General features: G+C 37.5%; 1 protein-coding gene across 5 annotated transcripts in view; it reads left to right on the forward strand.

The window, feature by feature from the left end:
* Dnah3 (dynein axonemal heavy chain 3) overlaps positions 1-13,282 on the forward strand; it is a 168,662-nt gene that overhangs the window by 90,955 nt on the left and 64,425 nt on the right. For all 5 annotated transcript variants that reach the window (XM_047534211.1, XM_047534213.1, XM_047534215.1 and 2 more), the window contains exon 41: positions 10,633-10,878. In XM_047534211.1, the coding sequence (XP_047390167.1) occupies positions 10,633-10,878 (246 nt within the window). The remainder of the gene's footprint in view (positions 1-10,632; positions 10,879-13,282) is intronic.

The following is a 13,282-nucleotide window of genomic DNA, read 5'->3' on the forward strand; positions in this document are numbered from 1 at the left end:
TGCCTAACCAAGGTATAGTCATCAGAACAAGGAAACCAATACTGGTACTCATTTTTAAAAAGTAGTTTTTTTATTATTATTATTTTTAGTTGTAAATGGACACAATGCCTTTATTTATTTTTATGTAGTGCTGAGGATCAAACCCAGTGCCTCACACATACTAGGCAAGCGCTATTCCACTGAGCCCCAGGCCCAGCCTGGTACTCTTGTACTATTAACTGAACTATGTACTTTCTTGAATGTCACCAGTTTTTTCACAAATGTCCTTTTCGTATTCCAGGATTCAATTCAAAAGGCCACGTTGATTTTAACTGTGTGTCCGCGTTACCCAGCACTATCGCAGTCCCTCAGCCTTTCCTTGTTTTGAGTACTGGCCAGTTGTTCTATAGGATGCTTTCCGATTTAAGTTTGCCTCCTGTTTTCTTATAATTCGATCGAGGTTATGCATGCTTGGTGAGAATACTGAAGAAGTGGTGATATACGTCTCTTTTTAAAACTTTTTTTCAGTTGTAGATGGACACAATACCTTTATTTTTATTTACTTATTTTTATGTGGTGCTGAGAATCAAACCCAGTGCCTCACACGTACGTGCAAGGCAGGTGCTCTACCACTGAGCCACCCCTCCAGCCCACTGTACACCTCTTATTTCCAGTGAATGTTCTGATGAAGGTTAACTTTGCTCAGAGACACATTTCTCCACTGTTCCTTTTCCTTTGCATTTAATAAATATCTTGGAGAAGGTATTTGAGAACTATGCAGATATCCTATTTCTCCTCACATATACACCCACAGATGCACATCTATTGATGCATCTTATCTATAACAATTATGATGGTGTTTGCCTAATGATAATTTTCTGTTTCTGTCCCTCCTGTATTTACTCATCAGAATTTTTCTGGAAGAAGTGCTTTTCCTTACTTAATTCCTTATGCAATTGTTTGTGGATCAAAATATGTACGTACTTACGGATATTTATTTTATTCTGCAGATTATAATACCATGCTGTAGTTAAATTGCTTTGTTGCTCAAACGGCTTTGGTCATTGGGAACTCCCTTCAGGTTGGCTCTTGTGTCCTTTCTGTATTTTCCCATCCTTTTTCAAGCATGTCCTGCTTTTCTGACACTTCAAGGTATTCCAGACCCATCTTTTGATTTCTGTGGCTCAGCCTGTAATCAATGACTTCTTTAAGGAGCCCCAAACTCAAACTATCCCTATTTGCTGATGATATGATTGTATACTTAGAGGAACCAGGAAATTCCACCAGAAAACTTTTAGATCTCATTAGTGAATTCAGTAAAGTAGCGGGATATAAGATCAATGCTCATAAATCTAAGGCATTTTTATACGTAAGCGATGAATCTTCAGAAAGAGAAATTAGGAAAACTACCCCATTCACAATAGCTTCGAAAAAAATAAAATACTTGGGAATCAATCTCACAAAAGAGGTGAAAGACCTCTACAATGAGAACTACAGAACACTAAAGAAAGAAATTAAAGAAAACCTTAGAAGATGGAAAGATCTCCCATGTTCTTGGATAGGAAGAATTAGTATTGTCAAAATGGACATACTACCAAAAGTTCTATACAGATTCAATGCAATTCCAATTAAAATCCCAATGATGTGCCTTACAGAAATAGAGCAAGCAGTCATGAAATTCATCTGGAAGAATAAAAAACCCAGAATAGCTAAAGCAATCCTTGGCAGAAAGAGTGAAGCAGGGGGTATCGCAATACCAGATCTTCAACTGTACTACAAAGCAATAGTAACAAAAACGGCATGGTATTGGTACCAAAATAGAAAGGTGGATCAATGGTACAGAATAGAGGACACGGACACAAACCCAAATAAATACAATTTTCTCATACTAGACAAAGGGGCCAAAAATATGCAATGGAGAAAAGATAGCCTCTTCAACAAATGGTGCTGGGAGAATTGGAAATCCATATGCAACAGAATGAAACTAAACCCATATCTCTCACCGTGCACGAAACTAAACTCAAAATGGATTAAGGACCTCAGAATCAGACCAGAGACCTTGCATCTTATAGAAGAAAAAGTAGGTCCAGAGCTTCAACATGTCGGCTTAGGACCAGACTTCCTCAACAGGACTCCCATAGCACAAGAAATAAAAGCAAGAATTAATAACTGGGATAGATTCAAACTAAAAAGCTTTCTCTCAGCAAAGGAAACTATCAGCAATGCGAAGAAAGAGCCTACAGAGTGGGAGAAAATCTTTGCCAATCATACTTCAGATAGAGCACTAATCTCCAGAATCTATAAAGAACTCAAAAAACTCTACACCAAGAATGCAAATAATCCAATCGACAAATGGGCTAAGGAAATGAGTAGACACTTCACAGAAGAAGATCTACAAGCAATCAACAAACATATGGAAAAATGTTCAACATCTCTAGTAATAAGAGAAATGCAAATCAAAACCACCCTAAGATTCCATCTCACCCCAATTAGAATGGCAATTATCAAGAATTCAAGCAACAATAGGTGTTGGCGAGGATGAGGGGAGAAAGGTACACTCATACATTGCTGGTGGGGCTGCAAATTAGTGCAGCCACTCTGGAGAGCAGTGTGGAGACTCCTTAGAAAACTTGGAATGGAACCACCATTTGATCCAGCTATCCCACTCCTTGGCCTATACCCAAAGGACTTAAAATCAGCATACTACAGAGATACAGCCACATCAATGTTCATAGCTGCTCAATTCACAATAGCCAGATTGTGGAACCAACCTAGATGTCCTTCAATTGATGAATGGATAAAGAAACTGTGGTATATATATACAATGGAATATTACTCAACCATAAAGAATGATAAAATTATGGCATTTGCAGGCAAATGGATGAAACTGGAGAATATCATGCTAAGTGAGATAAGCCAATCTCAAAAAACCAATGGACGAATGATATCGCTAATAAGTGGATGATGACACATAATGGGGGGTGGGAGGGGTTAGTGTTAGGGTTAGAGTTAGGGTTAGGGAGGGGGGCAAGAATGGAGGAAGGAAGGACTGTATAGAGGGAAAAGAGGGGTGGGAGGGGTGGGGGGGGAAGGGAAAAAAATAACAGAATGAATCAAACAACATTACCCTATGTAAATTTATGATCACACAAATGGTATGCCTTTACGCCATGTACAAACAGAGAAACAACATGTATCCCATTTGTTTACAATAAAAAAAAAAAAAAAAAAGGAGCCCCAGTTCTGTATGCTGAACAGCGGTATTTAGAAACCAGGCATGGGCCCTAGAGGTGCTCACCATGACTGAAGAGGAATGTCAAATACTTCTATGTGCTGCTGGGTGGAGAAGGAACAGAAAGGCTGTAGGGACTGACTGTGGTTAGCAGACTCAGGTGATAAAGTGCAGCGACTCCTGGGTAACCATGGGCTGTGTGGCTTTGGGAAAAGTATCTACTGGGGTGGGCGAGGAGGAGCGCTCAAAGGGAGGGACAGTGTTTATCTCATTATCTGGATTTTTTTTCCCCCACTTGGTTCTGTTCTTTGACCTGAAAGAGGTAAGTGCCCTGTGCTGCTTTGCTACTTGAAGTAGCATTGAGAAGAAATATTGCCTCACCTGGGAGCTCATTAGAAAAGGAGAAATATGGACCAACTGAATCAGAGTCTGCAATTTTACAAAATCCTGGGTGATTTGTATGCTCGAGAAAGTTTTGAGAAGCACGGGAGAAGTCATAAAGAACTTGGGCTTTGGAGTCAGCCAGGTTTAGATGCAAATCTTAGTTTCAGAATGTGTGTGTTCTGTAACCCGTGATGTTTCCAAGCCTTAATTGATTCATCTAAAAATGGGAACTACCATGCCTCTTTCATAAATTTGTTATGTAAGTTAAATAAGGATATGTGTTGAGAGAGAATATTTTGTAAAGACAAAGAAGTAGGAAGCATGAGGAATCAGTCTCCCATCTGGACAAATGGCCCAGCAGAATCTTTCCAGTATAACTATTTTGCAGTTCTGGATTCTATTCCAAGGCTCGCAACTTCCTGGGGAAGGCCTGGCTGGTTAATTGCAGTTAATTATGGTCAATTTCAGCTTTCAACATGGTAGCAGCTTCCCTTCTCCACCCCTCAGTGCTCTGGCAGGAGCGATGCATGTGTTCCAGGATCAGCTTGCACGTAGGTTGTGCGAGTCAGAATGGTCAACAGGGACATTGTCCACCAAATGTCAGGGATCTGCCTCTGATTGCAGAGGTACAGACAGAAGCAGGCAGCCACTGCTGCACTCACCCCATGATTGTAAGTCACATCACGTTAGGATGAGTAACTTCCAAAAAACTTCAAGGACCAGCCCCTTCTCCCACCCCTGAATTTTTCTCTTTTTCTACTTTTAGGAGCTAGACATTTAGGGATCAGGACATTCAGAAACAGCCACATACACAGAAGAATTTGCAAACTCACCACAGATAGCCACAGAAAAAAATGTACTCTCAGAAAAAAACCTAAGCAAGTGCTGGGAATTGATACTGGCCAGATCATAGTTATATTGTATGCCTGTACAAATACGTAACAACAAATCCCACTATCAGGTACAACTATAATGCACCAATTAAAAAATGGGGAAAAAAACCCAAAAACCTCAGGCTGGTGTTGTGGCTCAGTGGTAGAGTGCTAGCCTAGCATGAATGAGGCACTGGGTTCGATTCTCAGCACCACATATAAATAAGTGAAATAAAGGTCCTTAGGCAACTAAAAACTAAAAATAAAAAAAATATTTAAAAAAAGGAAAAACCTGAGAAGACCTTAAGTTTATAATTCTTTATGATCCCTAAAACAGACACAGCAGCCAAAGGGGGAAAAAGAAAAGAAAAGCAAAAAAAAAGAAACCATTTCAACGTAATAAAAAGCCACGCATGAAAAACCTACAACAAACATCATGCTCAACATGAAAAACGGAAAGCTTTTCGTCTTTGATCAGGACCAAGACAAAGATGTCTACTCTTACCACTTCCATTAAAAATGGTCCTATGGAGGTTCCATTCTGTTTTTTGAGAAATCTCCATACTGTTTTCCAGAGTGGTTATATAAATCCCACTCCTTGAGGTATATTCAAAAAGCCTAAAATCAGCATGCTATGGGAATATAGTCACATCAGTGAGCAGTGTTTGTAGCAGCACAGTTCACAGTAGCCCAATTATGCAATCAGCCCAGATGCCTGTCAACAGACAAATGGATAAAAAAAATATGGTATATGTACACAATGGAATTTTTCTCAGCCATAAAGAAGAATGAAAATATGGCATTTGCTGGTTAAATGAATTGAACTGGAGAACCAAAGAAAATAAGCCAGACCCATAAAGTTAAGGGTTGAATGTTTTCTTTCATATGTGGAAGCTAAACCAAAATAAGTGTGTGTCAGGGGGATCTCATAAAAACAGAAGAGATCAGTTGAGAAGAGGAAGGGGATTGAGGGGAAAGGGTAGGGGCAGGAAAAAGGAGGAATGTTAGTTGGATCCTTACCTAATACCATATAAAAATTAGCTAAAACTGATGAAAGGTCTAAACATAAGAGCTAAAACTATAAAACTTATAGAAGAAAACATACGGCAAAAATCTCATGACACCAAACATGGCAATGATTTCTTAGATTTGACCAAACACATGGGCAACAAAAAGAAAACAATAAAACAACTGAACTTCATCAGAATTTAAAGTTTTTTTATGTATCAAAAGGCATTTTTTTAATTGTAAACAAATGGGGTACAACTTGTTTCTCTGTTTGTACATGAAGTAGATTACCATTTGTGTAATCATACATTTACATAGGGTAATGGTGTTTGATTCATTCTGTTATTTTTTTCCTTCACCCCCTCCCCTCCCACCCCTCTTTTCCCTCTATACAGTCCCTCCTTCCTCCATTCTTGCCTCCCTCCCTCCCCCCATTATGTATCATCATCCACTTATCAGCGAGATCTTTCATCCTTTGGTTTTTTGAGATTGGCTTATCTCACTTAGCATGATATTCTCCAATTTCATCCATTTGCCTGCAAATGCCATAATTTTAGTCTTCTTTATGACTGAGTAATATTCCATTGTATATATATACCACAGTTTCTTTATCCATTCATCAATTGAAGGACATCTAGGTTGGTTCCACAATCTGGTTATTGTGAATTGAGCAGCTACGAACATTGATGTGGCTGTATCTCTGTAGTATGCTGATTTTAAGTCCTTTGGGTATAGGCCAAGGAGTGGGATAGCTGGGTCAAATGGTGGTTCCATTCCAAGTTTTCTAAGGAATCTCCACACTACTTTCCAGAGTGACTACATTAATTTGCAACCCCACCAGCAATGTATGAGTGTTTCTTTTTCCCCACATCCTCGCCAACACCTATTGTTGCTTGTATTCTTGATAATCGCCATTCTAATTGGGATGAGATGGAATCTTAGGGTGGTTTTGATTTGCATTTCTCTTATTACTAGAGATGTTGAACATTTTTTCATATATATGTTGATTGCTTGTACATCTTCTTTTGTGAAGTGTCTGTTCATTTCCTTAACCCATCTGTTGATTGGGTTATTTGTATTCTTGGTTTAGAGTTTTTTGAGTTCTTTATATATTCTGGAAATTAGTGCTCTATCTGAAGTACCAGTGGCAAAGAATTTTCTCCCACTCTGTAGGCTCTCTCTTCGCATTGCTGATAGTATCCTTTGCTGAGAGAAAGCTTTTTAGTTTGAATCTATCCCAGTTATTGATTCTTGCTTTTATTTCTTGTGCTATGGGAGTCACATTAAGGAAGTCTGATCCTAAGCCGACATATTGAAGATTTGGACCTACTTTTCCTTCTATAAGATGAAGGGTCTCTGGTCTGATTCCAAGGTCCTTGATCCATTTTGAGTTGAGTTTTTTGCAGGGTGAGAGATAGGGGTTTAGTTCATACTGCTGCATATGGATTTCCAGTTTTCCCAGCACCATTTGTTGAAGAGGCTATCTTTTCCCCATTGCATGTTTTTGGCACCTTTGTCTAGTATGAGAAAACTGTATTTATTTGGGTTTGTGTCCGTGTCCTCTATTCTGTACCATTGATCTACCTGTCTATTTTGGTGCCAATACCATGCCATTTTTGTTACTATTGCTTTGTAGTACAGTTGAAGTTCTGGTATTACGATATCCCCTGCTTCACTCTTCCTGCTAAGGATTGCTTTAGCTATTCTGGGTTTCTTATTCTTCCAGATGAATTTCATGATTGCTTGCTCTATTTCTGTGAGGTACATCATTGGGATTTTAATTGGAATAGCTCTTTTGGTAGTATGGCCATTTTGACTATTAATTCTGCCTATCCAAGAACATAGGAGATCTTTCCATCTTCTAAGGTTTTCTTTAATTTCTTTCTTTAGTGTTCTGTAGTTCTCATTGTAGAGGTCTTTCATCTCTATTGTTAGGTTGATTTCCAAGTATTTTATTTTTTTCGAAGCTATTGTGAATGGGGTAGTTTTCCTAACTTCTCTTTCTGAGGATTCATTACTTATGAATAAAAATGCATTGGATTTGTGAGCATTGATCTTATATCCTGCTACTTTACTGAATTCACTTGTAAGTTCTAAAAGTTTTCTGGTGGAATTTTCCAGTTCCTCTAAATATATAATCATGTCATCAGCAAATAGTGATAGTTTGAGTTCTTCTTTTCCTATTCATATCCCTTTAATTGCTTTGATCTGTCTAATTGCTCTGGCTAGAGTTTCAAGGACAATGTTGAGTAGAAGTGGTGAAAGAGGGCATCCCTGCCTTGTTCCAGTTTTTAGGGGGAATGCTTTCAGTTTTTCACCATTTAGAATGATATTAGCCATGAGCTTAGCATAGATGGCCTTTACAATGTTAAGGAATGTTTCCACTCTCCTTATTTTTTCTAGTGTTTTGAGCATGAAGGGATGCTGTATTTTATCAAATGCTTTTTCTGCATCTATCGAAATAATCATGTGATTCTTGACTTTAAGTCTGTTGATATGGTGAATTACATTTATTGATTTCTGGATGTTGAACCAACCTTGCATCCCTGGGATAAAACCCACTTGATCGTAGTGCACTATCTTTTTAATATGTTTTTGTATGTGATTTGCTAAAATTTTGTTGAGAATTTTTGTGTCAATGTTCATTAAGGATATTGGTCTGAAATTTTCTTTCCTCAATGTGTCTCTGTCTGGTTTAGGTATCAGGGTGATATTGGCTTCATAGAATGAGTTTGGGAGGGTTCCCTCCTCTTCTATTTCATAGAATACATTGAGGAGTATTGGAATGAGCTCTTCTTTAAAGGTTTTGTAGAACTTGGCTGAGAACCTATCTGGTCCTGGACTTTTCTTTGTTGGTAGGCTTTTGATGACCTCTTCTATTTCATTACTTGAAATTGATTTATTTAATTTGTGTATGTCCTCCTGATTTAGTTTAGGTAATTTATATGTCTCTAGAAACTTGTTGATGTCTTCGAGGTTTTCTGTGTTGTTGGAGTATAGATTTTCAAAATAGCTCCTAATTATGTTTTGTATTTCAATCATGTCTGTTGTGATATTTCCTTGTTCATTCTGAATTTTAGTAATTTGAATTTTCTCTCTCTTTCTCTTTGTTAGTGTGGCTAAGGGTTTATCGATTTTGTTTATTTTTTCAAAGAACCAACTATTTATTTTGTTAATTTGTTTGATTGTTTCTTTTGTTTCAATTTCATTGATTTCAGCTCTGATTTTAACTATTTCCTGTCTTCTACTACTTTTGGTGTTGGTCTGTTCTTCTTTTTCTAGGGCTTTGAGCTGTAGTGTTAGGTCATTTATTTGTTGAATTTTTCTTTTTTTATTGAATTCACTCCATGAAATAAATTTTCCTCTAAGTACTGCTTTCATAGTGTTCCAGAGATTTTGATATGATGTATCTTTGTTCTCGTTTACCTCTAAGAATGTTTTTTATTTCCCCCATGATGTCTTCTGTCATCCAGTCATCATTCAATAGCGTATTATTTAATCTCCAGGTGTTGGAGTAGTTTCTGCTTTTTATTCTCTCATTTATTTCTAATTTCAATCCATTATGATCTGATAAAATACAAGGTAGTATCTCTATCTTCTTGTATTTGCTAATAGTAACTTTGTGGCATAATATATGTTCTGTTTTAGAGAAGGATCCATGTGCTGCTGAAAAGAAAGTGTATTCGCTGTTTGTTGGATGGTATATTCTATATATGTCCGTTAAGTCTAAATTATTGATTGTGTTTTTGAGATATATGGTTTCTTGTTCAATTTTTGTTTGGAAGATCTGTCCAGTGGTGAGAGAGGTGTGTTACCTAGTATTATTGTGTTGTGGTCTACTTGATTCCTGGAATTGAGAAGGATTTGTTTGACATACATGGATGAGCCACTGTAAACATAAGAGCTAAAACTATAAAACTTATAGAAGAAAACATAAGGCAAAAATCTCATGACACCAAACATGGCAATGATTTCTTAGATTTGACCAAATGCACGGGCAACAAAATGAAAACAATAAAACAATTGAACTTCATCAGAATTTAAAGTTTTTTTATGTATCAAAAGGCATTATTGACAGATTTAAAAGACAGCCCACACAGATTAGAAGAACATGTTTACAAATCATTTATCTGATAAAGACCACACTGAGAACCACTAAAATTCAACATAAAAATATAAACTACCACATTCAAAGGATAAAGGACTTGAAGAGACATTTCTCCAGAGAAGATATACAAATGGCCAATAAGCACCCAAAAGGGTCAATGTCACTAATCATTAGGGAAATACAAATCAAAGTCTGGTGGTATTGATAGATAGCTGCAATAAAAAACACAGGAAATAGCCAAGTATTGGCAAGGAGGTAGAGAAATTGGAACCCTTATGTACTGTTGGTGGGAATTTAACATAATGCCCGGCCATTGAAAATCATTTGTTGGTTTCTCAAACAAAGTAAACATAGAATTACCATATGATCCATGTTTTTTGCTTATGGGTATATTCCCAAAATAATTGAAAGCAGGTTCTCAAGCAGAAAGCTTCTAGTAGCTTTCTCATGATATCCAAAAGGTGGGAGCAACTCAAATGTCCATCAGCAGATGAATGGGTGAACAAACTATGGGATGATCACATGAGGAAATTTAATTCTTCCTCAAAGGGGGAAAATCCTGACCCATGGTAAGACATGGACAAACCCTTGAAAACATGACGCTACGTGAAATAAGCCAGCCACGTAGTGACTGCACGGTTCCACTCCTGTGATGTACCTAGAGTCACCAAACTCACAGAGACAGAAAGTGGACTGCTGGGGGCATGAGGGGTGGAAGGAGGACGGAAGGGCACGTTCCTGTTTAACGGGTTTGGAGCTCCCGTTCTGCAAGGTGAGTTCTGCCCATGAGTGGCCTGGTGGTTGTGCAATATGAATTTTTAAAGTCACCGAACTGTGCACTTGTGAAGGGTAAAGGTTCTATGCTATGTGTATTTTATCACAATAAAAGCTGTGTATGGTAAAGGACATGGTATGTGTGGGCACTCAGCCAATATCAGTCACCTCCCCAGGTCCTTCAGAGCCAACACCTGTTAGTTCACATCTTTCATATCCGTGACACACTGCTGCCAATCTTGAGCTTCCCTTTTTTTTTTTTTTTAAACTTTTAGATGAAATCAGAGAAATTGATAAGGAGGACTCTGACTTATTTGAAAGCCTATCAAGTCAACAAGTCTTCCTCTGGCTACAAGGACTATTCCTCTTTTCCTTGGTATGGACAGTGGCCGGCACCATCAACGCGGAGAGCAGAAAGAAGTTCGATCTGTTTTTCCGCAACCTGATCATGGGCATGGATGATAGCCACCCAAGGCCCAAAAGTGTCAAACTCACCAAAAACAACATCTTTCCAGATAGAGGTAACTCAGTACTTGTTTGATACATCCGATTATGAGAGTTTTAATCACATGTCCCAAACCCAACCAAAATGCATGAATTGTGTAAGACCCTTTATAAAAGCTAAGGAAGGTTCTGTAGTTTTGTAGGTGGGTTCACTTCTCCAGGGCTGGTCCAGGTATGCAAGAGATGGGTGGTTCTGATGGCAGGGTCTTCTAGGATATTAACTGCTTTTTTACTTTACAGTGATTTGACAGCTTGCATTGGTTTTGTTTCGGGAGGGATTACCCATGATTCCAAACAGAATGAGAAATTTCTCCACTTTTGTTTTTTTACTCTTGTGTCTATTTACTTCATGTCATGGTGATGATGCTGTTATTTCTTTTAACTTTTGTCATTATAATCTAGTATATTCATATATTTCCATGGACATATGTTTCCATATATTTTGCTATATAATCTTCAAAATGATCATTTTAATGGCTACAGGTATTCTTCTACATGTGTGACATCTTTGACCAAAAGAAAGATGTTTCTTTTAAGTAGATTTTATTGCTTTTTCCTACCATCCAAGTAATACAATATACAGCATTTAGAAAATACAGAGAGGAAATAGAAAAAAGTTAAGATCAGTAGGAATCCCATTACCCAGAAATGTCACATGTGTGTGTGTGTGTGTGTGTGTGTAGCTTTTCTTTTACAACATGAGGAGGATCATACTATGAATACTTTCCAAATAGCTTTACTTTTTATGACTGTGAAAAAGATCATATGAAGAACTAGAGGGACCTCCAGGACTGACAGTGATGTGTTAAGAGAGCTGGTCACACAGACGTATGCTTTTGCAAAAACTTGGAGAATGTAGGCTTAGGATGGAGGCATTTTATTATATGTTAGCTTTAGGTCAAAAGGAAAAACAAATCGGGAACCTTTGAATCACAGTTAATAACATACATGCTGAAGCCTTTATGGGGAAGTATAGAGGTGTTTTAATTTATTTTGAAATGTTTCAAAAAAAAAAATAAGATGGGTTAATGAATAAGAGAGAGGGACAAACAGGAACATGATAAAACAAGAAAAGTCAATGGTAAACTCTAGGAGTCCGGTATCCAGTGCTCACTGTGCAGTATTTCTCGTGTTTATGTGTGTTTGAAATTTTTCATGACAATAAAACAACGAATGAGCAAGTAGGTTCCTGGCCCTCTACCTCACACTCTCACCCACACACCTGGCACATTTCAGGTGATGCACGATTACGTGTTAGACTAATTGCACGGAGGCCCGTACATTTCCATTAGTTGGGTGGTAGTATATTCATTCACTCTTGTTTTGGGATGATTTTATTTTTTATTGTAGTAAAATGCATATGACATAAAGTTTACCATTTTAATAATTTTGAATTCAGTGGCAGTAAGAACATTCATATTGTTGTGCAACCTAACCACCATCCAAATCCAGAAATTTTTCATTTTCCCAAACTGAAATTTCATTCCCATGAAACAATGATTCCCCATTGCCTCTTCCTCCCTTTCCCAGCAACAATGGCTCTACTTTCTGTCACCTAATATTAGACTGCATTGGGTACTTTGTATCACCAGAATCATATGGTCTATACCCTTTTATACCCTGGCTTATTTCATTTAGCATCATGTCCTCATTGCTCATCCGTGTTGTAGTATATGTCCTTTTGAAGACTGAGTAATATTCCATTAGATAGATATACCACTTAGTCATTGCTGGTATATAAGAAAGAAATTGAATTTTGTATTTTAAAGTCCTGCAGACTTTGCCATAATCACTAATACGTTCCAGGAGTTTTTTTTTTTGTTGATTCTTTAGGATTTCCTGCATACTCATGTCATCTGCAAATACAGTATTGTTTCTTCCTTCATATTATTTTATTTCCTTTTCTTCTCTTACTCCATTAGCTATGATTTCCAGTATGCTTTTGAACAGGAGTGATGAGAGAAGCCATCATTATTTTGTGCCCAGTCTAACAGGAAAGCTGCTCATTTTTTGACCCTTATCTGTGCTATCATCTGTACAGTTTGTGGATATTCTTTATCAAATTGAGGAAAATCCCTCTTGTCTTTCTAGCTTATTAAGATGAAGGCTTGGGTTATTATTTTTAGATATTTCTCCCTTTCTAATCAATTTAATTAATGGTATAAATGTCCCTCCATGCCTTATTTTCACTGCATCCCACAGATCTTGCAAAGTTGTATTTGTGTTTCCATTTAGTTCACAATATTTTTAAATTGCCCTCGAGACTTCCTTGATTTGTGTGTCATTTTGAAGTGTGTCATTTAATCCCAAAGTATTTGGGGATCTTCCCATCCTCTTTCTCTCATTTCTCTTAGTATAATTCCATCAAACAATTTTTTTTTAATGTGTTGAAGTGTTTAGTGGCCAAAAATGTGGCCTGTC

The sequence above is a fragment of the Sciurus carolinensis genome, chromosome 18, assembly GCF_902686445.1.
Source record: "Sciurus carolinensis chromosome 18, mSciCar1.2, whole genome shotgun sequence".
Classification (NCBI taxonomy): Eukaryota; Metazoa; Chordata; class Mammalia; order Rodentia; family Sciuridae; genus Sciurus; species Sciurus carolinensis.